This window comes from Protopterus annectens, chromosome 10.part0 (assembly GCF_019279795.1).
Source record: "Protopterus annectens isolate FY-2018-M chromosome 10.part0, PAN1.0, whole genome shotgun sequence".
In the NCBI taxonomy this organism is placed as follows: Eukaryota; Metazoa; Chordata; order Ceratodontiformes; family Protopteridae; genus Protopterus; species Protopterus annectens.
In genome coordinates, this window is record NC_056744.1 from 732,531,671 (window position 1) to 732,557,587 (window position 25,917).

General features: G+C 40.7%; 1 protein-coding gene across 2 annotated transcripts in view; it reads left to right on the forward strand.

Moving 5' to 3' along the window:
* The window catches only part of PGM1 (phosphoglucomutase 1), a 426,650-nt gene that overhangs the window by 278,942 nt on the left and 121,791 nt on the right, over positions 1-25,917 (forward strand). For both annotated transcript variants that reach the window (XM_044085557.1, XM_044085556.1), the window contains exons 7-8: positions 3,657-3,772; positions 24,965-25,100. In XM_044085557.1, the coding sequence (XP_043941492.1) occupies positions 3,657-3,772; positions 24,965-25,100 (252 nt within the window). The remainder of the gene's footprint in view (positions 1-3,656; positions 3,773-24,964; positions 25,101-25,917) is intronic.

Sequence of the window (25,917 nt, forward strand, 5' to 3'; positions counted from 1 at the left end):
CATGCAGCCGATGCCATTACATCAGTCTTTCTTGCCGGGCTGTGCCCGAAGCAGTAGTAGTTCGCAAGTGCCGGTTGGCAGACTCCTGAAATTTTCATTTTCGAGCTTCAGATCTGAAGTCTTCAAAAAAGAGAAGTACCCCATTGGGGATCCTTTTTCTTGCTCCAACTGATATCAGTAAAAGTTAACAATTGTCTTACCTGTAGAAAGCAAATACCTCGTAGAGATTTTCATTTGTACTGCATCCCCTGTTTAGGCCCAGACCATGACGTCCTTTGGTGTCAGTTTTGTGCCTTGTTCAACCCCTGAACTGTTCGTCGTTGGGCTATCTTTGTAGGAAATTACTTTTGTACTCGGTCGCAGTACTCCGAAATAGCTTCTTTAAGCCATCAGACTACCGATCTTCCGAAAAAAAAAAAGGATAAATTCAGAGACAGACCGCATAGGTCCAAAACCGCCACCGACGCTTCTGTTAAGCTAGTCGCCAGTCCACCAATACAGAGTGAGGCGCTTTCGCAGCCCTGATACCCGCTACTTCAGATTCACAGGCCTCTACTGAGACCCATTTGGAGTCTGGTATGCTGCAAGATGCTTCTTCGACTGTGGAACCTGCGGATGTCTCTACCTTGGATGGGTCCGGAGCCGCTGTGCAGGCACTGGCTTCTGAGGGTGTATTCAGACCTACAGACTTGCATTTTAAACCGATGCCATCATCTTCATCCAGGCCTAAAACTCGCACCACGCCTAGAAAACCAACGACCAAACTGCAGGCTCAGGCCCATATGCCTAAAAAAACAAATGCTTAGAATGGCTGAAGACCTTATTGCCTTAATTAGGGGAAGCCAGCCTTCCCCCTCTAAGAGACCTAAAACTGATTTTCCTTCTGATCAGGAATCTGATATTTCTGCTCCTTCTGATTACCAGGATTTGCCCTTATCTACCTATGAGGATTCTGATGCAGAGGATTCCATTCCCTCTGCTTCCCATCCAGAGGATTTTTCTTTTGGTGAAACCTTGCACACTCTTGGGGAGCATTTCCGCTTGGAAAGCCAGAATTACTCCGACTCCAAAAAGAGACAGGGGATTCTTACTCCTTCCTCATCACAGGCCTTTAGCTATCCCTCCTGTTCTGGACATTGTAGATGATGCTTTCTTGAAATCTAGCCTTTCCCCAGACACTTTACCTCCAGCTCCCAGAAAGCCTGACTGGTATTAGAGTACCTGACTCTCACAAGTTCCTCTTCAAGAATCCTACTGCGAATCCAGAGACCATTTCCCAAGGACCAAAAGGCATTAAGGCTACTGCTGCCAAAAATTCTACCCCTTCTGATAGAGATTCTAGAGCCGTAGACAGATGGAGTAAAAATGTATAGACTTCTGCTACTTTGGCCATTAGGGCTTTAAATTGCCAGTTTCATATGTTAAAGTATCAGCAGCATATTATGGGACTACTTAAACTGGAAATGATGATGATTCCTGACTGTGTTGAACATACAGAATTACAGGATTTAATAATGCATTCTGCAGAACAAGTTGGTAAAAATGATTTGCAATGTGGTTTTGACGCTTTAGAAGCATCTTGCAGGGCTGCTGTTACTGGGTCTGTACTTAGAATGCATGCTTGGCTTAAGGTGTAAAACTTGCCAGATCATGTTAAAGCTAAATTACTGGATGCTCCCTTAAACCAAGACCGCCTTTTTGGCAACAAAGCAGAAGAAGTCCTCAAAAGGATGGAGGAAAAAGCTAAATCTATGCAAACTGTTAAAGGTTTCCTACAAGTACAGCCTATCAGATTTAGAAGGCATTGGCCTTCAAAAAATTGGTCCTTTCCAGTCTCTTCCAGGCCTTCTCAGTCCAAACCCAGGAACAGCAGGCCACCTAGGTTACAGTCTCAGGCTGCGCAGTGACCTAAGCAGTGGGGGGCTCCCACTTCCAAAGCAGGGAGTAGTAAGCCACCCCCCCTACTGAAAAATGGCACAATGACTTGACCCTTAACTCTTCCAAGTCCTGCTCAACAGCCTGCTCCCTTAGGAGGAAAGCTCGCCCTGCATGCAAAAAACTGGGAACTAATTACCCAGGACAAATGGGTTTTGAACATAATTTCCCAAGGATACTGATTCCACTTCACACACTACCAACCCCAAACGGTTTGCCAGACCTACCCCCAAATCAGTGGGCGGAGGCCCAACAGCAGGTTCTCTCTCTTCTAAGTATCAGGGCTATGCAACCTGTCCCAGCAGAACAAAGAGGACAAGGTTTTTATTCAAGACTTTTCCTGGTACCCAGAAAAGACAGCTCTTGGTGTCCTGTTCTGGACCTCTCTATTCTAAACACCTTTCTGGTAATCCCAAAATTCAAAATGCTAACACCAACAGCTTCTTCCAATGCTAGGCAAAGATGCCTGTCTGGCAACCTTAGACTTGAAGCTTACCTGTATATTCCAATAAGGGAATCTTGCAGGAAATACGTATGCTTCATGGCAGTTCTCTGCATTTCCCTTTGGCTTATCTACTGCGCCCAGGGTATTCACAAAAAATTCTGCAAGCCCTGGGGTTCATGGCCTCTTGCATTCTATTAATTCCATAGGAAAGACTGCATATGAGGACATTTTCTTCACATTAGAGGCTTTTCTGTCCCAAGGTGCTATAGCTATGTACAGTGACAACATAGCAATGGTGTATTATATTAACAAGCAGGGAGAACCCAGTCACCCCCACTCCCTTTGAGTAGCATTGAGTTTATTGCTTGGGGTGCACTCTCAACAGAATGCTTTCTGATATGAAATTTTACATTCCTAGGGAAGCCAGGTCTCTAGTAGACCTGCACAGTTACTACTTACATATGTCCCATGCTTGTCCTTCAGTTTATCAATAGCACTAATTTTTGTTTCCACTCAAGAAAGCCTTGCTGTGTTCTCTATGTAACTGACCAGCACAGTACAGCAAGAACTTTCCCCTTCTCTCCTGTGGGAGCGAGTTCCAGGAAAGCTGTCATCCAGAAATGGCCCCAGGACTGTTGTACTTGGACATCCAATTACTCTGAAATTCATACAGAAAGCCAAGTAGAACAAGTCCCAAATTCAGTCTTGTAGCTTTATTTTATGCAAAATAAATGTGGTTTCTTCAGCTCAGATATCTTTTGGGACTGCTTTGTCTGAAAATCTTCAGATTCTATCTAAAATATCCTTACTGGAATCCAGTCCTCCGCTGTCTCCGACTACCACGGTTTCTGTAATGGTAATGGATTTTTCATACTAACGTGTGTAGTCCAGGTACTTAACTCTGCCAAGAGGTCTAATAGTAAAAAAGCATACAAGAGTAGGTGGATGCTTTTTTTTGCACTAACTTCAGAAGGTCTGGATCCCTGCACAGTTTCAGTCACTGCGGTGCTTCTCAGATCTTTGACGCAAGGTTAAGCTATTCTTTAGTTAAAATGTACCCTGCTACTGTTTTCATTTTTCACCATGGTTGTAACGAGGCACATGCCAGTTAATCCTGGAGTAAATTTGTTGGTACTCATCCAGTCGTCTAGGCTATGTTTAAAGGTTTAATCACTGTATAAAAATGTTTTTAAAGTATTGTAAAATCCTGTCATTTACTGTAAAATTAGTGGGCATTACATCAGCTCTGTGTTGATCTTGAAAATTTTACTTCAAGGGTGGCACGAGCTACGAAGATTGCACTTTATGAAACTCCAACAGGCTGGAAGTTTTTTGGAAATTTAATGGATGCAAATAAATTATCTCTGTGTGGAGAAGAGAGCTTTGGCACAGGTTAGTAATGCCTTGATGTGACTGAATTGTGTATATTGTGCAACACTCATTGCTTGCAAAGTTACAATATATTATATGAGCTGCTTTCTTAAAAACAATGTATGTGTAAAATTTATAATATATAATGTGTCTGTGTGTGAGTATGCTGCAGTATTTTAACTGTGAAGGCAAACTTATGCCTTGTGTCAATTATTTAGTGTTTGTTCTCTGGGTAAGTGGGCTGGTTTATTGACCCTTTATAGCCATGACCCAAGCTTGAAGAGCAAAAAATACATCAGTTGTTCTAATCAGTAGTATTTATAAAGACTGAGTGTATATAGCAAAATTCAGCAGATAGTGGTAAGATTCAGTGCAGGTAATAGGTTCATAGGTTGGTACTAGGCTAACTGCCTTTGTGGGCTATTTTAAGCCTAGCCAATTACCCACTGTGAGTATCAAACTCTGTACCTTGTGTCTGCGAGGTAAATGCTTAACCATTACACCACAGATTGAAAGATCCAGGCAGACTGTATTGATAGAAAAAGAAACCTATATACAAAATCTTTGTACTGTGGAATGTCACACTTCTAGCAACCTAAACACATCTTGCATTCCAAAACATTTTCTGAAAAATAAACTTAAGTATAAGATGTTGTTGTTGTCTTTCGGCTTTTCCCAGTTAGGGGTCGCCACAGCGGAACTCAGGTCCGCTAATGATTGGCAGTAGATTTTCATGAACGCCGAGGTGCCAGCTCGATGTTCAACCTTCAACGAAGGCACGCCCATTTACGCATGTCTTTCGAACGCCCACCCAACTACGGGGAGGACATGCAAACTCCACACAGAAGGCACTCCCCGCATTCCAGCCGAGAATCGAACGGGAGAACCTCTTGCTGTGAGGCAACAACGCTACTGCTGCACCACCGTGGATATAATAAGTATAAGATAACAAATGTAAATATTTTGTGAACAAGAAAAGCTCTTTAAGACTGTACAAATAGCAATGTTAACAGTAAGAAGTGTCCTTTACACCAACAGTCAGTGCTTTCATAGTCTTTCTATAAATACTACAATGTATTTTAATACACACAAATCCAAAAATAGATTTTTGCTACACTTTCACAAATTGTTATGTCTTGGAAACTGTACAACCTAGACCTATATTGTTAGAACATTTTTGTTAATCAGACTTCAACTTTCATATAACAAGAAAATCTTCTGTGAATGCTTGTTTATCGAGACAGTTACAGAAATATGAAAACATATGCTTAATTGTATAAGCAGCAATGTAAATAACACTGAATATCTCTCTGAATATGTGCAATTTGCAGCCCAAATTATCAAAAGTAGTTTTCTTGAACAAAATCTAAGGTTTCACTTGATGTCCTGCAACAGTTTACAGTTCACTTGAGTAATACATGCATATGGAAATAGTATTTATTTTCATAATTGCTGTCAAATAACTAACAATATCTCCAGTATAGCATGATATAAAAGATCATTTATGATGCATTTTCTGGTCTCCTACCATAGATCACACTGTACCTGTTGATAATATTCAGGGCTCACTGTTACAAAATATGAACATAAGGAAATATGAATGGGCAACAAACTGTGATTAACTTCTTTACTGCAGGACATTCTAGTCTAACAACATCAGTGTCATTATATTAATAACTCTATACAATTTCTAATGCTGCCTATTAGCTGGTAAGTCACTTATTTAAAAAAGCCAGACCCCAAAAAGGGTTGGTCGCTATAAGGAACTATGGGTACGAACCAGAAGTATACAAAAAGGTGCTATAGACTTGAATGAGATATTCATGTGAAATACTTGCTTATAAGATGCCACATTTAGATGCTGAAAGTTTATTAAATGTATTTTATTATGTCCATGATATGGTGTAGTAAGTTACCTAATCATTGTCATGATAGGATTTGTGGGTATATTCAGTAAAGAGATTATCTAAGTAAATCTTTGAAGCTTTTAATGGTTTCTAGATTTTTTTGTCTGTAGGCAGGTAGTTTAAGGTTGCAGGTCCCAGTGTAGAGAGAGCTATTTCATCTATAGCAGTTTAGAAATTGTCCTGTGTACTTAGTTACATATATAAGGGTTGTTATGGAGTGGTAGTTTCACTCTTAAAGGTGGACAGTGACAGTGTTTTAGAACCTTGTAAATTAGTACTTGGAAGAAAAGTGGCCCTATGAGGCAGTGAAAGCCATCTGAAAATTTTAGCACATTGCAGTAGTGCATCTGTGGGTCTGCTAATAGAATGAATATGTTCTGTGAGTATTGTGGGCTGAATGCATTAAGAAAAAAGGAAGGTCATATTTTAGTTTAGGTATTAAAATATTTTTAGCCAATGGTCTTGTAAACAGTGGATAAAAGGAGATTTGTAACAGATTTAATTGAGTAAGGACTTTATTGGTTTCAAAATGGATATATGCAAGAAAGGAAAGTGTTGGCTCAAGTGCCTCTGTGTTCAGTGACATTACGTATTCTGTTCCTATTACAATCTGTTAAGTGAATAGGAGGGATACTGGGTAATTTCCTGGCTGAGACAAAGACCATGACGTTGGTGTTCTTGGGGTTAATTAGCAGTTTTAGACACGGGCCAGGTGCATAACTGAGAGAAATTGTCCTGTGACTTAGTTTGAAAGTCAGAGTAGCCTGTACTGGATTGCAGGAGCAGTGTATTGTACATAAATTATTCATTTAAGATTTGGTAGTTTTAGGGGGAGATCATTAACAGAGAGAAGAGATTACCTAGCGCAGACCCATAAGATACCTGTATTAAGTCTGCCAGCAGTAGAGGATGAAACATTCCTGTGGCTTTAGAAGGTTCTGTCTTAGATGGCTGTGAAACCAGAACTTGCTTTTGATTTTTCCCCACAGACTAGCATGGTCTGTCAGAATATATTACTAGTATTCAACAGCTGATTTCATTGAATTGAACTCTGATGAGGTTAGTTTAACACCAACCACATAAAAATTGCACTACACCGACAATTCCCAGAATACATGCATACATACCAGCAGAGACGCACATCATTTAAGCTCCAGCTATTTTAAATACGAGGAGGGGTGTCTGTGCTTCTTGCTATCACTATGTGTGGTTGTACTCCCACATCCCTGTATTTTTCTGACTCCGATGTCACTTTATTGAAACAAATTATGCTGGGACTTAAAGTTAAGCAAATGAACCTAGGCATGTTATCTTTAAATACCTGATCTTGACTCTGTACTCACTTGACTGGGTTTCATACAGTATTGTAATTCCTCATTGAGTCATTATCAAGTTTGATACATGAAAATGTTAATATCTTCCAGTTTTGCATAATTTGTTTAAGGTGATAGACAGGAAACCCAGCGCACTTTTTCAACTATGTTCTCAGAGTAAGCAAAGAATATATAGCATGAGATTATACAATAGTGCCCAAAAGGGACAGAATGCAAGGTGGAATAGTGAGCATTGTGCAGTAATACTTTCCTTGACATAGTAAATGAAAAGTTGAGGTTACAGTTCAAAGAGCAAATGCGTACTACTGCAGTATTGAGTTAGATTAGAAATGGCAACAGTGTATGGATTTAGGAATTGTAAATTTAATTTTTAGTTGAAGACTGGATCATGTTTCACAGCCAGTCATGGTATTATAAGGACTGCAGTTAACCTACTTGGCTTTGAATTACTCACAAACTCCTAGTGGCTAATGGAAATGAATCACAGAGTTTGGGACCTCAGAAAGGGTTTTGAAGCATTCGAGAATGGAGAGGATTTGGTGACTGTAAAAGGGTTTGCATCTGAACAAACGGTGATGGATTTGGTCCTTAACAGGGATGCAGGGATGGAGCAGTGGTTTAAGGTTTACGGATGGAGCAGTGGTTTAAGGTTTACAAAATAATGAAGTGTCTACAGTGCTAGCTGTTTGCAGAATGGACAATTGCTTGTCTTTTGTGAGAGTGGAACTGTGGTATTCCCAAAATTTGACTTCTCTAAATCTGACAGATCCTATTCATTCAGTCAGTCAAGTCTGACTTGTGGGTTCTCGACCTGCTTGTCAGGTCCATCTCAGCTGCATCAGTGCTCAAGCCTTGAGCCCCTTGAAAAATTCCCCCCTCACAATGCACCACTTCCTTGAGTTACTTCAGATTTCATTTGTCATCATAGAAAGAGGGCATGATCTCCACTCTCTGCTTAAGTGCTCCTCCTCCTTGAAAATTCTATTACCTGACTTTAGTCATATTTTTATATATATATATATATATATATATATATATATATATATATATATATATATATATATATATATATATATATATATATAGTAATCAACAAATGGACCCACTGGAATGAATGGTGCTAGTTAACCAAAAAACCGCAAGTAACAAATATAAACCAGCACCAAAACACGACTGTTAACATAAAAATCCAGGTTTAATATAACAAGATAGGTAAGCGCTTTCACACATTAAATGTGCTTCTTCAGACAACAAATAATAAAATTAGCTGCATTATATAATACATTTATTATGTGTAATAAAACAACCAGCCAATAGAAAAGCTTTCTCAAATCAATAAAACATGCTCTTTCATTTAAAGAGGCCTCTAGCTTTCAAAGCTGGTTTGATAGAGGCCCTTTCATTGATACCAGGAAATCTATCTGCCTGCATGATGATACTCCATGACAGTTCCCTTTCCTCAGTAAAATTTCTGAAATCACCACCCCGAATGTTAGGAGTCACCATCTCAATCACCCTAAAGCCAAATATATGCTCCCGTCCACATTCAACATGATGTTTAGCAAGGGCATTGTGTACATCACTGTTATTTATACTATTAACATGCTCTCTCATTCTTTCCAGCAAAGACCTGTTGATCTTGCCTATATAGAAACAGTTGCGTGCTCTCCATTTAGCTAAATAAGCAAGATTTCTACTTCGACAATCAGTGGTGACCTTAAAATGAAAACTTATTAGTAGAAGGATGGACAAAATCTATACATGGATCTATAAATATGCAAAAATTGCATCTAGAGCAGCAGCGTTACAATGTAACCGTATGCATGCTGGTCATGATGTTCTTCGTCTCACATTGCTGCAGTCATAACCTGTGGGTAGTCCGCTGTCCTCGGTCGGCCCGAATACCAAAGAGTTAGGCTGGCGTCGGTCATGGGCGCCCGTAGCTGACGTCCGTACGTAGTGGTACTTAAGCGCATGACCGACGCCATATCCTCAGTCTTTCTTGCCGCATGGTCCGAAGCAGAAGCAGCGTTTGCAAGTGCCATTCGGCGTTCTGAAATTTTCAAATTTCGAGTTTCAGACCGAAGACCAAGTTGGGCTAAGTACCCCATTGGGGAAAATTTTTGTCTTTTCTTGCCTCAGTTAATCCGGATGTCAGAAAAAGTTAATAATTGTATTTCTTGTGGGAAACAGATACCTCATAGGGACTATCATTCTCTCTGTATTCCTTGCTTGGGGCCTGAGCATGACGTAGTCGGGTGTCGCTTTTGCGCTAGATTTAATAAGCGCACCATTAAACGCAGATTAGACTGTGCTAGGTTGGTTTTCGGTAAGCGGTGTAACTACAACATGCCGTCGGATCCTCCAACGCCCGCTACCGCAAAAAAGCGAAAAGATAAATCTTTAAGGTCAAAACCAGATGAGTCGTCCGTTGCGGACGCCGGTTCTATGGAATCTACGGTTGAATCTGTGGATCCAGCCGAGGTTTCGGCTGAATCCCAGGGGGAACCTTTACTGTTACAGGAGTTGGCCTCTCAGGAGTTAGGCCAGGCCGAGGGTGCTTCTCAAGTTTCTGTGGTTCCATCCTTACAAAAGGTTATTAGGCCTTCTACTTCAGTCTCTAAAGGCCCTGCTAAGGCTAGACCTGGTCTTTCTGGTATGGGCCATAGCCCTAGTTCTTCGGGCTCTGTTCCTAAAAAACATATGTTGAAAATGGCAGAGGATTTGATTACTTTGATCAGGGGTTCTATGCCCCCTCCAGAGAAGAGGCCTAGGGTGGAGACAGATTTAGAGGGTATGGAGCATTCCTCTGATTACTCTGAGTCCTCAGCTGAGGATATTCAGGATTTTCCTCCCTATTCAGATTTGGATGCAGAGGATTCCTGTCCTTCTGCTTCTCCTCCAGAGGATTTTTCCTTTTCTGAAACCTTGCATTCCATGAGGGAGCATTTCAAGTGGGAAGGTCAGGATTTTTCAGATTCTCGTAAGAGGCTTAGGGAATTTTTGTTTTTGCCACAACATAGACCTTTGGCTATTCCCCCTGTTTTAGATGTTGTTCAGGATGTTTTTCCTGAAGCTTCCTTAATCCTGATTCTTTACCCCCTGCCCCTGTCAAGCCAGACAGGTATTACAGAGTTCCAAAGGCACATAAATATTTGTATAAGAGTCCTAGAGCTGACCCGGAAACTATTATTCAAGGGCCTAAAGGTGTCAGGGCTTCTGTGGTTAAGAATTCAGTCCCTTTGGATAAAGATTCTAGAGCGTTGGATAGGTGGGGTAAAAAAGTGTACAACTCTTCTACGTTAGCTATGAGGGCTTTAAATTGCCAATTTCATATGCTGAAGTATCAGAACTTTCTGTTAGGTCAGTTAAAATCTAAGGTAGATGCTCTTTCTGAGGGTATAGAGTGTAAGGAATTGCAGGACTTGGTTCATGCTTCAGATCAAGTTGGTAAACATTCCTTGCAGTGTGGCTTTGATGCCCTTCAGGCTTCTTCCAGGGTGGCTGCTACTGGTTCAGTTATTCGTAGACATGCCTGGCTTAAGGATCAAAATTTGTCAGAGCATGTTAAAGCTCGGATTTTGGATGCTCCTCTTCAATCTGAAGTTCTTTTTGGTTCCCCTGTGGAGTCAGTTTTGAAAAAGATGGAAGACAAAGCTAAGTCTATGCAGACGGTTAAGGAATTTTTGCAAGTGCAGCCCCCTAAGTTTAGCAGGAATTGACCTGCAAGAGGATGGTCTTACCCTTCTTTGGATTTTCAGTCTAAGGGCAGGTCTAGATGTGGTAGGGGCAGGGCTCACGCTCAGGGTTCTTTCAGACCTAGGACTTGGAGTTCTCCTGCACAATCTTCTGGTGAGGGCAGGGGTCAGCCTTTTCGTAAACAGACCCAATGACCTGTATCTTCAGCTGCCAGATCCTTCTTTTCTGGCAGCTCCTCTAGGAGGAAAGTTGGCACTTTTAAAACAAAATTGGCATTTGGTCACCCAGGACAAATGGGTGTTGGACATTAATAAATCAAGGCTACAAGTTTTATTTTCAAACTTTTCCTCCTTTCAAAGGCATGCCAGATGTACCTCCTCAGCAAAGGCTGGAGGCTCAGGAACAAATTTCTTTGCTTTTACAGATGGGGGCAATCCAGGTGGTACCTCCGTCAGAAGAAGGCCTAGGGTTTTATTCTCGTCTATTCCTAGTGCCAAAGAAAGGAAACACTTGGAGGCCAATTCTGGATTTGTCCATTCTCAATACATACCTAGACATTCCAAAGTTCAAGATGTTAACATTACAGCAACTTCTGCCTCTGCTAGGCAAAAATCACTGGATGGTAACTCTGGATCTCAAAGAGGCCTATCTTCACATTCCTATCAGGCCCAGCTGCAGGAGATTCCTGTGTTTTCGGGCTGGTACTTTTCATTATCAGTTCTCTGCATTGCCCTTTGGTTTATCTACTGCACCCAGGGTGTTCACAAAGGTTCTGGCTCCTGTAATAGCTTTCTTAAGACTGAGGGGAATACAAATTTATCCTTATCTGGACGATTGCCTGATTCTTGCTCAAGACAAAGACAAGTTACTTCAACATCTACAGTATGTAATGGCAGTTTTAAGGTGCCTAGGGTATTCTGTGAACGAAACAAAGTCCAGTCTAGTACCCTCTCAGGACATGTGCTTTCTGGGTGTGAGACTGAATACAGCCTCTCAGATGGCTTTTCTGACCCCGGACAGACAAAGAACTCTTCATCTATACTTCCAGCAATTATCAGTACTGTCCAGGCTGACTGCAAGGACAGTCCTTCAAGCCTTGGGGTTCATGGCATCTTGCATTCTGGTACTTCCCAATGCCAAACTGCATATGAGGAAGCTACAATGGTATCTCAAAAGTGTATGGACTCAACACTGCCACGATTTGGACACTGTCATTCAGATAATACCTTGCATCCAAAAGGAATTCTTGTGGTGGGCACAGGAATGTCACCTAAACAAGGGACTCTCTGTGACCCGACCAGAGGCGAGTCAGATCATAACGACGGATGCCTCAGACCTGGCTTGGGGAGCACACTTCAATGGGAAATGGATTCAAGACACGTGGCCTCCCAGACTACAGCATTTGCATATCAACATGAAGGAGATGTTAGCAGTCCAGTTTGCCCTGATGGCTTTCAAGGGCCTACTTCAACCAGGACAGGTGTTAATACGAACAGACAACACTACAGTCATGTGGTACATCAACAAGCAGGGGGGAACCCATTCTTACCCTCTTTGCAGACAAGCTATGATATTGTGGGAGACTGCTCTGAGTTTGCACATCACTCTTCAAGCACGGTTTCTGCCAGGGGCACAGAACTCCGTAGCAGATGTATTGAGCAGACAAATTGTGGATCCCCACGAGTGGAAATTGGATCCTCAAGTATTCCAACAGTTGACAGTGGCTTGGGGAACTCCAGACATAGATCTGTTCGCTTCCCCTCTAAATTTCCAACTACCAAAATTTTGCACAAAGATGTTTCACCCAAAAGCTTGGAAAGTGGATTCTCTATCTTTCAGTTGGAACAACCTTCACGTCTATGCTTTTCCTCCTCTGCCTCTCCTTACCAAGGTACTCTTGAAAGTCAGACGGGACAAGCCTTGCATGATTTTAATAGCACCAGATTGGCCACGACAGCACTGGTATCCCCTGCTGAGGAGTTTAATTCAGGAGCCTCCTTGGCCTTTGCCACAGCTTCCTCACTTGTTGCCCCAGTCAAGCAGTCATTTGCTCAATGTCAGGGTGCAGTCCCTGCATCTAACGGCCTGGAGAATTCTGTTTTAGAGCCTGTGGGTTCTCAGCTTCCTCAACAGGTTTTGGATGTCATTTTGGAAGCCAGGCCCAGCACTAGAAAGGTTTATGCTGATAAATGGAGGAGATTTTTTCTTTGGAGCACAACAAAGGACTTTGATGTCTCGGTACCTAATTTGAGTTTTACACTGCAGTACCTTACTGAATTACTAGACAAGGGTTTGTCATTTTCCTCTGTGAAGGTTCATGCTGCAGCCATTTCTGCTCACTATGATTGTGACCCTCCTTTATTTTCTCATCCTTTGTTTAAGCAATTTCTTAGAGGGGCAAAAAATATAAACCCCCACATAGAGCTCCTACTCCTTCCTGGGATCTCAATTTTGTGTTGGAGAAGCTTACTTTGCCTCCTTTTGAACCTGCAGCTACGTCGGAATTGAAGTTTTTGTCTTAGAAGACTGCCTTTTTGTTGGCCATTACTTCTGCTAGAAGGGTATCTGAATTGCAGGCTCTCATGGCAGTTGAACCCTTTCTGATATTCCATAAGGATAGAGTTTCCTTACGTACTAACCCTACTTTTATGCCAAAAGTTATTTCTAATGTGGCCTTGAACCAGTCTATCCATTTGCCTACCTTTTATGCTGATCCCCAGAATAAGGGGGGAAAAAACTTGCATTCTTTGGATATACACAGGCAGTTACGTTACTATTTGAGCAGAACTAAGGAGTTCAGACAGACTCAACAGTTATTTGTTTCTTTTGCTTTGAGTTCACAAGGGAAAGCTGTTTCTAAGCAGACTATTTCAAAGTGGATTGCTAATTGTATTGCCTTTTGTTATTCTCATCATGGGAAGAATGTTCCTGCTGGGATTAGACCTCATTCCACTAGGGCTACTGCCACATCTACTGCCTTTTTGAGGGGTGTAGCTACTAAGGATATTTTGGAAGCAGCTACTTGGAGTTCAGTTCATACTTTTACTAAACATTACCATCTCCCTCTTTACTCCAAGTCCAGGGCTGGGTTTGCCACTGCAGTCTTACAGGGCATGTTAGCAGCCCCTAATGCTTTTTAGTTTGCCAACCTCCCTTTTCCTTTGCTTTGGGATTCTACCCACAGGTTATGACTGCAGCAATGTGAGACGAAGAACATAGTACAGTTTTGTACCTACCATAAATGTAGATGTTCGAGGATCCACATTGCTGCAGTCCTATTTTCCCTCCCTCCTTCCCCTCTATGGTTTGGGATTGTTGTTGTTGTGGTTGTTGTTATTTTCTCCTTTGTGGCTCTGGCCTTTCCTTTTTTTAAGGCCTTCTGACATCTGGGGCAAGAAAGACTGAGTATATGGCGTCGGTCATGCGCTTAAGTACCACTACGTACTGATGTCAGCTACGGGTGCCCATGACCGACGCCAGCCTAACTCTTTGGTATTCGGGCCGACCGAGGACAGTGGACTATCCACAGGTTATGACTGCAGCAATGTGGATCCTCGAACATCTACATTTATGGTAGGTACAAAACTGTACTTTTTTAAAAATGTTGCTAAAGGACAATGTATGCGTTTGTCCAGGTTGGATAATAAAATGTCGTATGATGAAGGTATTAATTGCTTTCAGCAGGCGTTATTTGACAGGGGTTATAAGAAGAAAGAGGTAGCTGATGATGTCTGCTTTACACAAGAAAATAGGAGGGAAAGGGGTAGACCCTTTTTTACACAGAGTGATTCAGTTAATGAGTGAAGTCGGCCCCAAGTTAAAGGAGACACTTGTGTCTCTCTATTATACCAGTGATGTGAATGATATCATAGGAATCATTAAGAACAACTGGTCTATTTTACATTTAGACCAAGACATTCGCTTCATTGTAGGTGAGTACCCTAGGTTTAGTTTTAAAAACAAGAAGTCTCTGAGGAGACAGTTGTGTTATAAAAATTCTGCACATGAGAAGGGAGAAGTAGTGAACAGACCTTGGATGCAATTTTTGGTGATGTACACAATGCCCTTGCTAAACATGTTGAATGTGGACAGGAGCACATATTTGGCTTTAGGGTGATTGAGATGGTGACTCCTAACATTTGGGGTGGTGATTTCAGAAATTTTACTGAGGAAAGGGAACTGTCATGGATTATCATCATGCTGGCAGATAGAGGCCCTTTCATTGATACCAGGAAACCTATCAAAACCGGCTTTGAAAGCTAGAGGCCTCTTTAAATGAAAGAGAATGTTTTATTGATTTATTGAGAAAGCTTTTCTATTGACTGGTTGTTTTATTACACATGATGAATGTATTATATAATGCAGCTGATTTTATTATTTGTTGTCTGAAGAAGCACATTTAATGCGTGAAACCGCTTACCTATCTTATATTAAACCTGGATTTTTATGTTAACAGTCGTGTTTTGGTGCTGGTTTATATTTGTTACATATTATATATATATATATATATATATATATATATATATATATATATATATATATATATATTACCTATCAAACCTTTAGAGAGCTGAGAAACAAAACCAAAAATGCTATTATTTCAGACAAAAAGAACTACTATGTAGAACTTCAGCAATCCACAAAAAAGAACCAAAAGGTTCTGGTCTACTATCAATCATCTACTTACCCCAGGTAAAATAGTAACACCTAACCCACAGAATCTAGACCCTGATAATCCCTCTTTAATAGCCAATAACTTCAATAGCTTCTTTACTACTTCCATACAAACACTAGCAAGCCATTTATCCCCTGATGCTTCCCAACTGATCTTAAGTAACACCAACAACGTCATTCCTTCCCTTCAACTTCAACCCATACCCACCTCCTACATACAATCTATCTTACAAAAACTTAAACCCACTACCCCTCAGCAGATAAGCTTCCTGCTGAATTCCTTCGGTAGCAGCAAAGCTATAGCCTACCCTGTTTCGATCCTAATAAACAGATCCATAAAAGAAAGTGATTTTCCAGCAATCTGGAAGATATCACACATCATACCCTTACATAAAGGAGGCAAATCCACTGACCTCTCTAACAATAGCACTATTATCTCCACTAGCTAAAATCATGGAAAAATGTATACACAAACAACTACTTAACCATCTCCTTCAAAATAACCTACTAGCAAACACTCAACATGGATTTAGACCCTCACATAGTACGACCACTGCACTACTTTCCTTTACTAACACAATAAACTGTAGCCGTAATAATAACAAACTAACTGCTTCTCTTTTCCTAGACCTGTCAAGAGCCTTCGACATGGTCAACCATAAACTTCTCCTACACATACTAAACTCACTTGCCTTGGATTTTTCCTCCTTAACGTGGTTCTCATCCTACCTTGAAAACCGACAACAAGCAGTACTCTGGAAAAATTCTCTATCTGCTCTACTACCTATCTCCTTAGGAGTACCTCAAGGATCAATATTAGGCCCACTCTTATTCTCTATCTTTATTAATGATCTTCAATCATCTATCCATAACACTACCTGCATACAATATGCAGATGATTCTACCATCATCTGTACAGCTCCCACCCAATCTGAACTCCAGTCACTCACACAATCTACCTTTTCAACCGTTGAACAATGGTTCTCAAAAAGATGTCTCCTTCTCAACTCCAAGAAAACAAAACTATTACTATTCTCACCTACCCACAAATCTCCTCAACTAAATTTTACTATTACTGCAGCTGACAATTCTCTTATCTCCCCAGACTCTACTACCAAACTGCTTGGTGTTACTATTGATAATCTTAACTATGATTGTCATATCAATAACACTATAAAAGCAGTAAATAAAAAGATAGGTTCACTGTACAGAATAAAACCCTTCCTTACTCCAGAAGCACGGACCACCTTAGCTCAATCACATCTTATCTCCACCCTACTGTATGCTTCCTCTATTTACACCAATCTCTCTAAAGGTAACCTGAAAAAACTAACTACATCCTACCATAATATAGCCCGTTTTGCCACAGCATCCCAGTACAGAACTCACCACTGTAATAACTTAAAACAATTACAATGGTTAGAACTACCTAACAAGCTTATCTATCAACAACTCTTAATTACACATAACATTCTTTATCAACCAACAAAAACAGCAGCTCTCAGTAACCTCGGTACTCCCTACAAAAACTTGAAAAAAGATACAAGTCACCACAACTAGAATTACAAATTCAGCAGGTAACTGTCTATTTTCAAACTCCATAGGAAAATATGGAATAACCTCCCCACACATTACCTCACTAGACTCCTTTCAACTTTTCAAAACAACTACCAATCCAGACTAAATGACTTTCAGCCATACCTCCCTACTAAAAATCACTATCTTTCCCTGCTATTTCAAATGACTAAATTACTGTACTGTTCTAAAAAAATAAAAAAATATGAATATATAGCTTAGGCTATTTGTTTTTTACCTGTTTTTTTTCGCTGTATTTTCTACTACACTAAAATGTATGCATTGTTGCTTAAATGTTTAACCTTGTTTTAATACTGAAAATGGAAATTATCCAGCTGGACTAGCCGGGTCAACAAATGTAAAATAAAATAAATAAAATAAATAAATATATATATATATATATATATATGTATATATGTATATATATATATATATGTATATATATATATATATATATATATATATATATATATATATATATATATATATATATATGTATATTTAGTGTTTTTAGGATAGAATCCAATGTAGTCTATTTTCTTCCGAATAAGCACTTGGGTTGTTGGAACCAACTGGACCAACCATGGTGCCAACTCTGAAGCTTCTTTAGATCCAGGGCTCTCACTTCTCCCCTACCCATAATTCCCTATATTCTACCCTAATACCCGAGATCTCATTTCCCGCCTGAAGAATTTGGATGTGTTCTCTAGGGCTCTCATTTTTTTACACACACATCTTTTTGATTATAGTTATTTCTCCTGTCCCTACCAAGAGGTTTTACACTCTGTATTGCTGTTTAGGTTGTAGTGTATTTGTTTATTAGAATTAGGTTAGTTTGGGATTTAAGGTTGGATATATAGATAGGGTATTGTAATAGTGTCAGTATTATACCTTGTGAACTAGATTAAATAGGTTAAACAGTCTTCATATTTAGATTTAGTGTATTTTCTATAATGTTAAATTGTTTTGGTGTTGTGTTTTTTCTAGTTAGGTAGCTTTGGTGTTGTGGTTCTCTTTATTAGGACTTAGCTGGAAATAATGTGGGTTTTTTTTTTGATTTTACAGTGGCTGAATCGCAGATCTTCAAAAAGCACTCTCAATGTGGGCACAAGTGTATCCCACAAGATCTGCAGATTGTGTCTGTTGTTTGGGTGTTGCTCTTTTAAATTCAGATTGCCAATCTTGTGCCTCTTTCAGTGCCGGAGCTCTCCAAACCACATGAGAAAAGCTGATCTAAAAGGCCTACTCCCTCCACAGACATGGACTCTAACTTCATCAGGATAGTCAGTGTAGTGGTTCCCTGACCAAGAAGTTGGACAAATCAAAAGACAAAACCAAGGATAACTCTGAAAAACTTGAAAAATGTCATGGAAGTGTCTAGAAAGAAAGCATTCTCTGGATCTGATGGTACCAGTCAGATTGGAACAGACAGTTCCTCGGCGCCGTTCTTTTTCTCCTCTGCCCATGTTCTCACTGACACCAGTGAGCCTGAGGGCGTCACTCTCCTATCCTACAAGAAAGGAGATATTCTAGGCCACCTTCAGTGGCCTTTTTGACCCGATCATCCTGAAGTCTGACAGTACAGGATGTCAACAAGGGAAATTCCTCAAGAAGCAGATTCAGCTTGGTTTTCTCTACCATCCACTGGGAACATGTCAGTAAGATGCCGAGTACATGATCCTCATTTCTTAACGCTAGGACCTACACCAAGGCACTTTTGTTGGGGGTCGATGGCTCTGGTGATTTCAACACCAACAGCATCACTCTCTTTCAACACCAGTGTGTTCAGACTGAGAAGAGACTCTGAGCCAAAGGATTGGTGCTTGGGTCTAGAGGATGGATTGATGCCGATATTGTTGGAGCTGTCCTTGCCTCCTCCATGCTTTGGTTCTCTACAGCTCAGGTTAGAGTTCAGCTTTGGGGTCGAGGCATGTTGGTGCCAAGAAATGTGTATTTTCCTTAGACAAGGCTAGATCCTTGGAGCCAATTGCAACCTCAGCCTGTGAGGTTTTTCATAGGGTCCTAGCTAAGCCTACGGAGAAGACTCCTCCATCCAGTTTGCTACCACCAAAACCCCTAGCAGGATTCTGCCTCTTCTTCCCATCTCCCTGTCAGACAGGGACAGTTGGAACCATGAGCTTTTGAGCTCCTTGTTACATTAGCTCAGTCTGTTTCTTAACCTTCTGATCATCCACTGGAAATTGTTCACAAGAAACAAATGTGCAGATTGAAGCACATGGACTTTTATCTCCAGTGTCTTTCACATTAGACACTGATTTGGAAGAGGATGAAGGGTCTCCACAGTGAGATCCTTCTCTTGATGAAACAGAGAGGGGATGGTCTACCAAAGATCCTACACTGGACAAATCTGAGTTCTTGGAAGCTTTTGATTTCAGCCTGGCATCATCCTGGCTGGTAACACCTGTTGATCCTCTTATTGACATCATGTTGAATGCACTTGGAAGGATCTTGATCTCATGGACCCCATACCCAAGAAATAGGACAGAATTTTAGCAGCCTATAAGGGCAGGAAGCATTGGAGCAAAGGTCCTCCAGTGGATGCCATGGTGGTAGCAGTGGGCCAGGAAGAGGGAAAGTTCGGATTATTTTCCTCTTTGCATTCCCCTAACAGGGAGTCCAGAGAGATGGACAAATTAATGAAACAGGCATGTGCATCGGCGACATTTGCTCACAGACTGTTGAATTACTTGGCTCATGTTACTAGGTTCAAGAGAGATTTGACCAAAGAAATTTCCATATTGCCTGTGGATGTTCAGAAGACAGTGGAGTCTCCAGTATCTATCCTACAGTCAGCCTCCAATGTAGCCATGTTTTTGAATGCATCTGATGGTACAGCTAGAGGAGTGGCACTGGAATTGTCATGCGCCACCACTCCTGTATGTATCTCTGTGCCACAGAAAGTTAAGATATTTGTCATTAATGTCCCGTATGATGGTTCCACTCTCTTGGGACCCAGAGTTAAAGATGATTTAACTAGGAGTCAACAGGATGGCAAGACCTCTCTCTGTGGAGTGGAAAAGTGGATTCACATTGCAGAAAGATCCTTCTCTAGGAATCGGGGGAGAGGCAAAAAGACGCGTTTCTGAAAATCACAAAGTACTCATCATAATTCTCCTAGCGATAGACCTTCTCGTGACAGGGTGGAGGTAATTCAAACAGACTTCACCCTAGATGCTCAGGAGGTCTGCAAAATCTAGGCTTCTGTGATCCTTTTTCCAAGAAGTCTTATTAGCACTGCCTGAATGGTTGGCTGACTGCTGCACTCTGGAGGCATTCCTGGGGGGGGGGTAATTGACTTCACATCCACAAACATGGCAAAACATAACCACAGAGTCTACTCTTGGATGCTAAAGTTAATTTTCAGAGAATATTCAATTTCCCTTTCTCCTCAGAAAAAGAGGAACGTCCCTGATGTTCCCAATCAGTGGGAACAAGCAACAGTAAAATTTCAAAACTACTAAAATAGTCATCCATCCAGTCCTCCAGACCAGTTATAATCCAGAGTATATTCAAGGTTCTTTTTTGGTGCCAAAGACGACAGGGGACCTCAGACGCATTCTGGATTTCAGTCAACTCCATCTGTTTGTAAAACAAGGTTTCAGATGGTCATGATTCAGTCCATATTGCTTCTATTGAGGAAGCACAATTGGATATGCTCAGTAGATCCCCAGGAAGCTTACTATCATGTGATGATAGGGAGGTGCTTGAAGAAATTCCTTTGTTTTTGGCTGTGGGCCAATCACGATCAGTTCAGAGCACTGCCTTTCAGTCTCACCATAGCCCCCAGTGTCTTTACAAGATAATGGCAGTGGGAAGGCATACATGCATCAGCTAGGGATCCAAGTTTTCCCTTATCTCAACAAATGACTCCTGAAATGCTACCTCTGAGTGTCAGCTGCTATGCCATCTGGATCTTGTGCTCCAGTTGTTGCAGGATTTGGGAATAACACTAAATCTTCCCAAGTTATCTGACACCAACCCAACAAATACAGTTTATAGGATGTCACCTCAACACTAGCCTACAGATAAAACCTTGGTATCAGGAAGGCTGGTTACCATTGCCTCTAACTGCCGTATGGGTTCTTCACCATACTTCACCTCCAGCAAAACTGATCTGATGCCTCTTGGGTCTAATGGCCTCCACAGTAGTTGTGGTTCCAGTGGACAGATTCTACAAGAGTACTTCAGCAGTACAATGGTCTCAGAACCTGTTACATGCAAGATTCAGCTCTCTCTCTCTCTCATATGCCGATGACGTGTTGCCTTTTGGATTGTATCCTCCATAACTGAGGGGCACCCTTTCCACATGGATTTTCCAGTAGCAACTGTAACCAAGGATGCTTCCCTTCTTGGGTGGGTGGGGGGCATTTTAAGGTAGGATAGTCCAAGGTACATAGTCACCTGTAGAGAACAGTCTTCACATCAGTGTCTTGGAGATGAGGTTTGTCCTTCCAGCATTGCAGACATTCTATTGCCTCCTCCCCAAAGGTGTGATCTCCATACAGAAACAGTATGACAGTAGTATGGTATACGAACAAATGGGGAGGAACCCATTCTTATCTGTTGTTTTGAGAGGCCATGAGAGATTGGCACGGGATTATCCATTGTTTTAGCAGACAGAGTGAGCAGTATTATCCTAATGCTTCATGAGTGGTCCTTCAGTCCAGCAATGGCAGCCTAGATCATCCATCACTGGGGCCAACCTTGATGCTATCTCTTTGCCTCCCACCACTACAACAGATATAGCAGTTACTTTGCCCTGATCCAACCACAGGGTCAGTCACCAAGGGATGCTCTAGTCCACAGCTGCCCCCTAGATCATCTATATGCTTTCCCCCTTACCTCTAATGAACAAGTTCATCCATCATGCATGATGGTAGAAGGCCAAGGTGGTCCTCATTGCTCCCTTCTGACCCAAATAAGCAGTTCCCCTTTCTGTGTCCACTTCTACTACATCTCCCATGGATGTTGGATCATTATCCAGATCTTCTAACATGCTCATCTGCTGGATCTGAAGTCCTTGAAACTAACCACGTTTTTTTTTCAGTTTTGACCATGGCCAGAGATACCAGGCTTCGCACTATAAGGTCAAGATTATATCATCTTCTTAGAAGCCAGCCACAAAAAAGGTATACCATAGCAAATGGAAGAGGTTCTCTATCTGGGCCTTATCAAAGGGATTGGACCCTTTTTCTGCACCTGTTCTGTCTGTCTTAGAATTTTTATTAGAGCTCTTTGACAAAGGTTCCAGTTCAAATGGCAGCTGTTTGATTTTTCACAGTGGCCATGATGATTTTTCCATACCTTCCCTAAAAGTCTCTCAAGCCTTTTTGAGAGGCACTTTTCTTTTACAACCTCCCATCAGAGACCCAGTTCCCCCATGGCATATATTACCTTTATGCTTCAAGCTCCAACTCCGCCTCCTTTTGAACCTGCAGCCACAGTAGATCTAAAGTTCCTGACATGGAAAACATTTTTTCAGGTGGATTTTGGAATTGCAGACAGTTTCATGCAAACCTCGCTATCTTGTGTTTCACAAGGATAGAATTTCTCTGAGAACTAATGCATTCTATCTTCCAAAGTTGACTTCTGAAGCAAACGTAAATCAATCAATAAACTTACCAGTATTATTTTTTCTAGATACTCAAACAAAGGCAAATACATTTTACATATGCTAGATGTTTGTCTACTCAGATTCTACCTTCCTCGAACTAAAGAATTCAGAAAATCTGATCAGTTGTTTATTGCCTTCTCAAAGCCAAAATGGGGTAACGCTGTTGCTAAAGTTACTGTTTCTAGATGAGTGAGACTGCATTGCCTCTGTCTGTGATAAAAACTATTTGTCTGTTCAATCTAAACCTAAAAGCTTACTGCACTAGAGCAATGTCTGCTTCAACAGCCTTTCTAGAAAGCTTCACATTGATGACATTCGTGCTGCAGCAACTTAGTCCACAGTTCATACATTTGTGTTTCATTATAAAGTGGATGTACAATCTAGATAATGTTCTTTTATTTGGTTCCACCATCCTTGAGAATGTCCTTTCTTGATACACCCAGATAGACAGCCTGGGAATCTGTATATAAGTTATGTACTTACCATAACAATAGATCCATGTTATTTAATTTTCATCTAGTTCAACCTCCCTTCCTTCATCCTCACCCTTCCTAAATTGACACATAAGACTTCAGGATGCCTGGGTGATTTCTACCCAACTCCCTGTTTGTGAATAGTCATGTTCTGACTGTTGCCTTTTGTCTCTGTCTGTTGTCAGTTGCAGCAATTATCATATTTACTAGGTTGTAAGTCATTTGTACAGAAATGTGCCGCTTAATGTCCAAGATAGGTTCTGTCCCACAGTTGCAAACCTGGTTAGCCGGCACCCTTTGGTATTGTCTTTTACTTCAGAAAAGTAGATGCCAAACGGGAGATGTCTCAACACAAAACAGTGGGGGAGTCCACTGGTGACTGGTCTTTTTGTGGAGGTAACATCCCCTATTTAGATTTCCTGCATCCTCTCAGTGAGCCAGTTGGGCGATATAGGTTTCCCAGTCTATAGTTGATAGTTTAGATCGCCTAGGAAAGTGGTAATAGGTTTAGTACTGACTGATTCTAGTTTATGTAGTTAGGCATTGTGACTTTCTTGTGTCAGAAAGGGAGGTCTGTAGCAGGCTAGTATATGATTTGGGACCTTTCTGATGGTTATAGGAAGAAGCTGTAGTGACTATGCTGCTTTACCAGCCTTGATATGGGTCTCTTCTGGATGTAGATTGAGCTACCTCCATCTTTTTTCCCCTCCTGTGCAGTAGCTGGTATAAATATGTGGGAGGCAATATAGCCCTGCACAGCCAGAGTGCGCTTTGCTGTTTTCAACCATGTCTCATTCACTACACAGATGTCAATGGCTTTCAGGGTGAGAAGAGCTTGTAGGTAGTGGAGTTTCTTGTTTAGACTTCCTGCATTGATCGGTAACACCTTCATATTTTCCTTTGCTTGTTTCATTTTGTTAGGTTTATCAGATTGGCATCGCCTAAAAAAGATTGCCATGTGCTTTGTTGGCTTTCAAAGCCAATAAAACATTTCACAGTCCTACAATGCTTTCTGTAGTGCTTTGAACATATAAAGCTCTATGTAGTACAAAGAAATTTGATTAGGTCTGTGATCTTCAGCTTTTGTGTTCTCAACATGGATGCCAAAAACCTCACTGAAATGTATAATAAACAGGTTATGATCAGAAACCCAATCATCATAATCCTCTTATATGCTCAGAAATGTGGAAAACTAGGTGGATGTTGTACATTTCTTTAGAATGCCGCTACTTGAGTAGTCTTATTTACTACTTGTTTTATAGTGATATCAGTATGCAGTAACTTGTGATCAGCCCTTAGAATATAAACAACTTGTGTTTGAGACAGGAATGTCGAGAAATTTTTTTAGAGCAAAGCAGAGTTCAAGAGGTGAATATTGACATCCATGTTGAGAACATGTAATTGATTTATGATTGGAGAAACTTAATTCTTTAACTACACCTTTTTGCTACATGTAATGGGAAAATTTAAGAGTGCAAAGTGTGTTACAGTTTTGAAAGCTATACCACACTTTGCTTCTGGCTGATTAAGCTGCACTTGGTGCATCACTGAGCCTTTAAAAAGGTGCAGTACACTTCATGCTTCCACGTCAACAAAACGTGGCAAAGCAAGAAGTTTTACAGCTTCTAAGGCTGTTTGTTTCTGGCTGCTTGTTCTGTGGTGGCTGCTGCACTCTCGGCTGGAACCTAATACTGAAAGGTGCATAATAAAACTTTAACCATTTATCTTGTCAGAAGGGTGCTTAGCAAAGTTGTCTTAACCCATATTCGGTGTGTAATCACAAGACTCCATGCATTACATAGTGATCATGAAAAGACCATCAGTTTTTATTGTGTATCAATTTGTCTGAGTCTCTGCATTTGAAATTGGACTTCAGTTCCTCCATTTCATAGCAGTAATGTTTGCCTTTTCTTTAGGTTCTGATCATATCCGAGAGAAAGATGGATTGTGGGCTGTTTTGGCTTGGTTGTCAATCATTGCTGTACGTAAGCAAAGTGTGGAGGAGATTCTAAAAGATCACTGGCAGAAATTTGGAAGAAATTTCTTTACAAGGTAAATTGCCTTTGTTACCCTACAAAAGTGTGTTGCATCTGTGAAAGACTGAGTAGCCCAGCATGATTGATAACTACTTGAACACTTTTAAAATACTTACTGCACTTAATAGTCTGTACATGAGTGAAACTCTTCAGTAAGAGTAAACTGTTTTGTATATTGTCAGAGGAATATGTGAGTTTTGAACTGATTTTGCAGTAATTACATTATTTTATTTGTTTATTAAACGGAATATAATTATTTCACTTCTTTTCCTTAAATCTCACATACATTCAGATTTTTCTACATCAGTCAGTGTAAAACATAAATGCAAAATGTCTTCAAAAAGTCAACATATTTATTGATGTGTTCCATAATTAATGTTGAAAACTAAATTGTAAGCTTTTTTTTTTTTATTTAACAAACTACAGACCTCTGAAAGTCTCATTTTAGAAGTAAGAATAAATTTCAAAATTTAAAAAATGTCCAGCGTATTTGACAAAATGACTTTCCCTGAGGGTAATAACAGTCTATCAGGAAGGGCAGAAGCCATAGCTTGGCATTCAATACTTGCAGTATTTCTTATTTCTACCCTTTCGAAACCCACACTATCCCTTATCATGGCTACTTAGTGTTTCATTTGATACCAACTGCAGGTGCCCCAGTTTATTGATACAACCTGTTATTAAAAAATAACTGTAGAACAGTGAATCCCTTTGCTTTTAAGTATAGCAGACACACTGCAAAATGGGTGCATTTGTTTTGACTGGCTATAAATAATGCAGTTTTATTTGTGCATACTGTAGTACCCACTTTATCCTATGCATGGTTTTGTGGA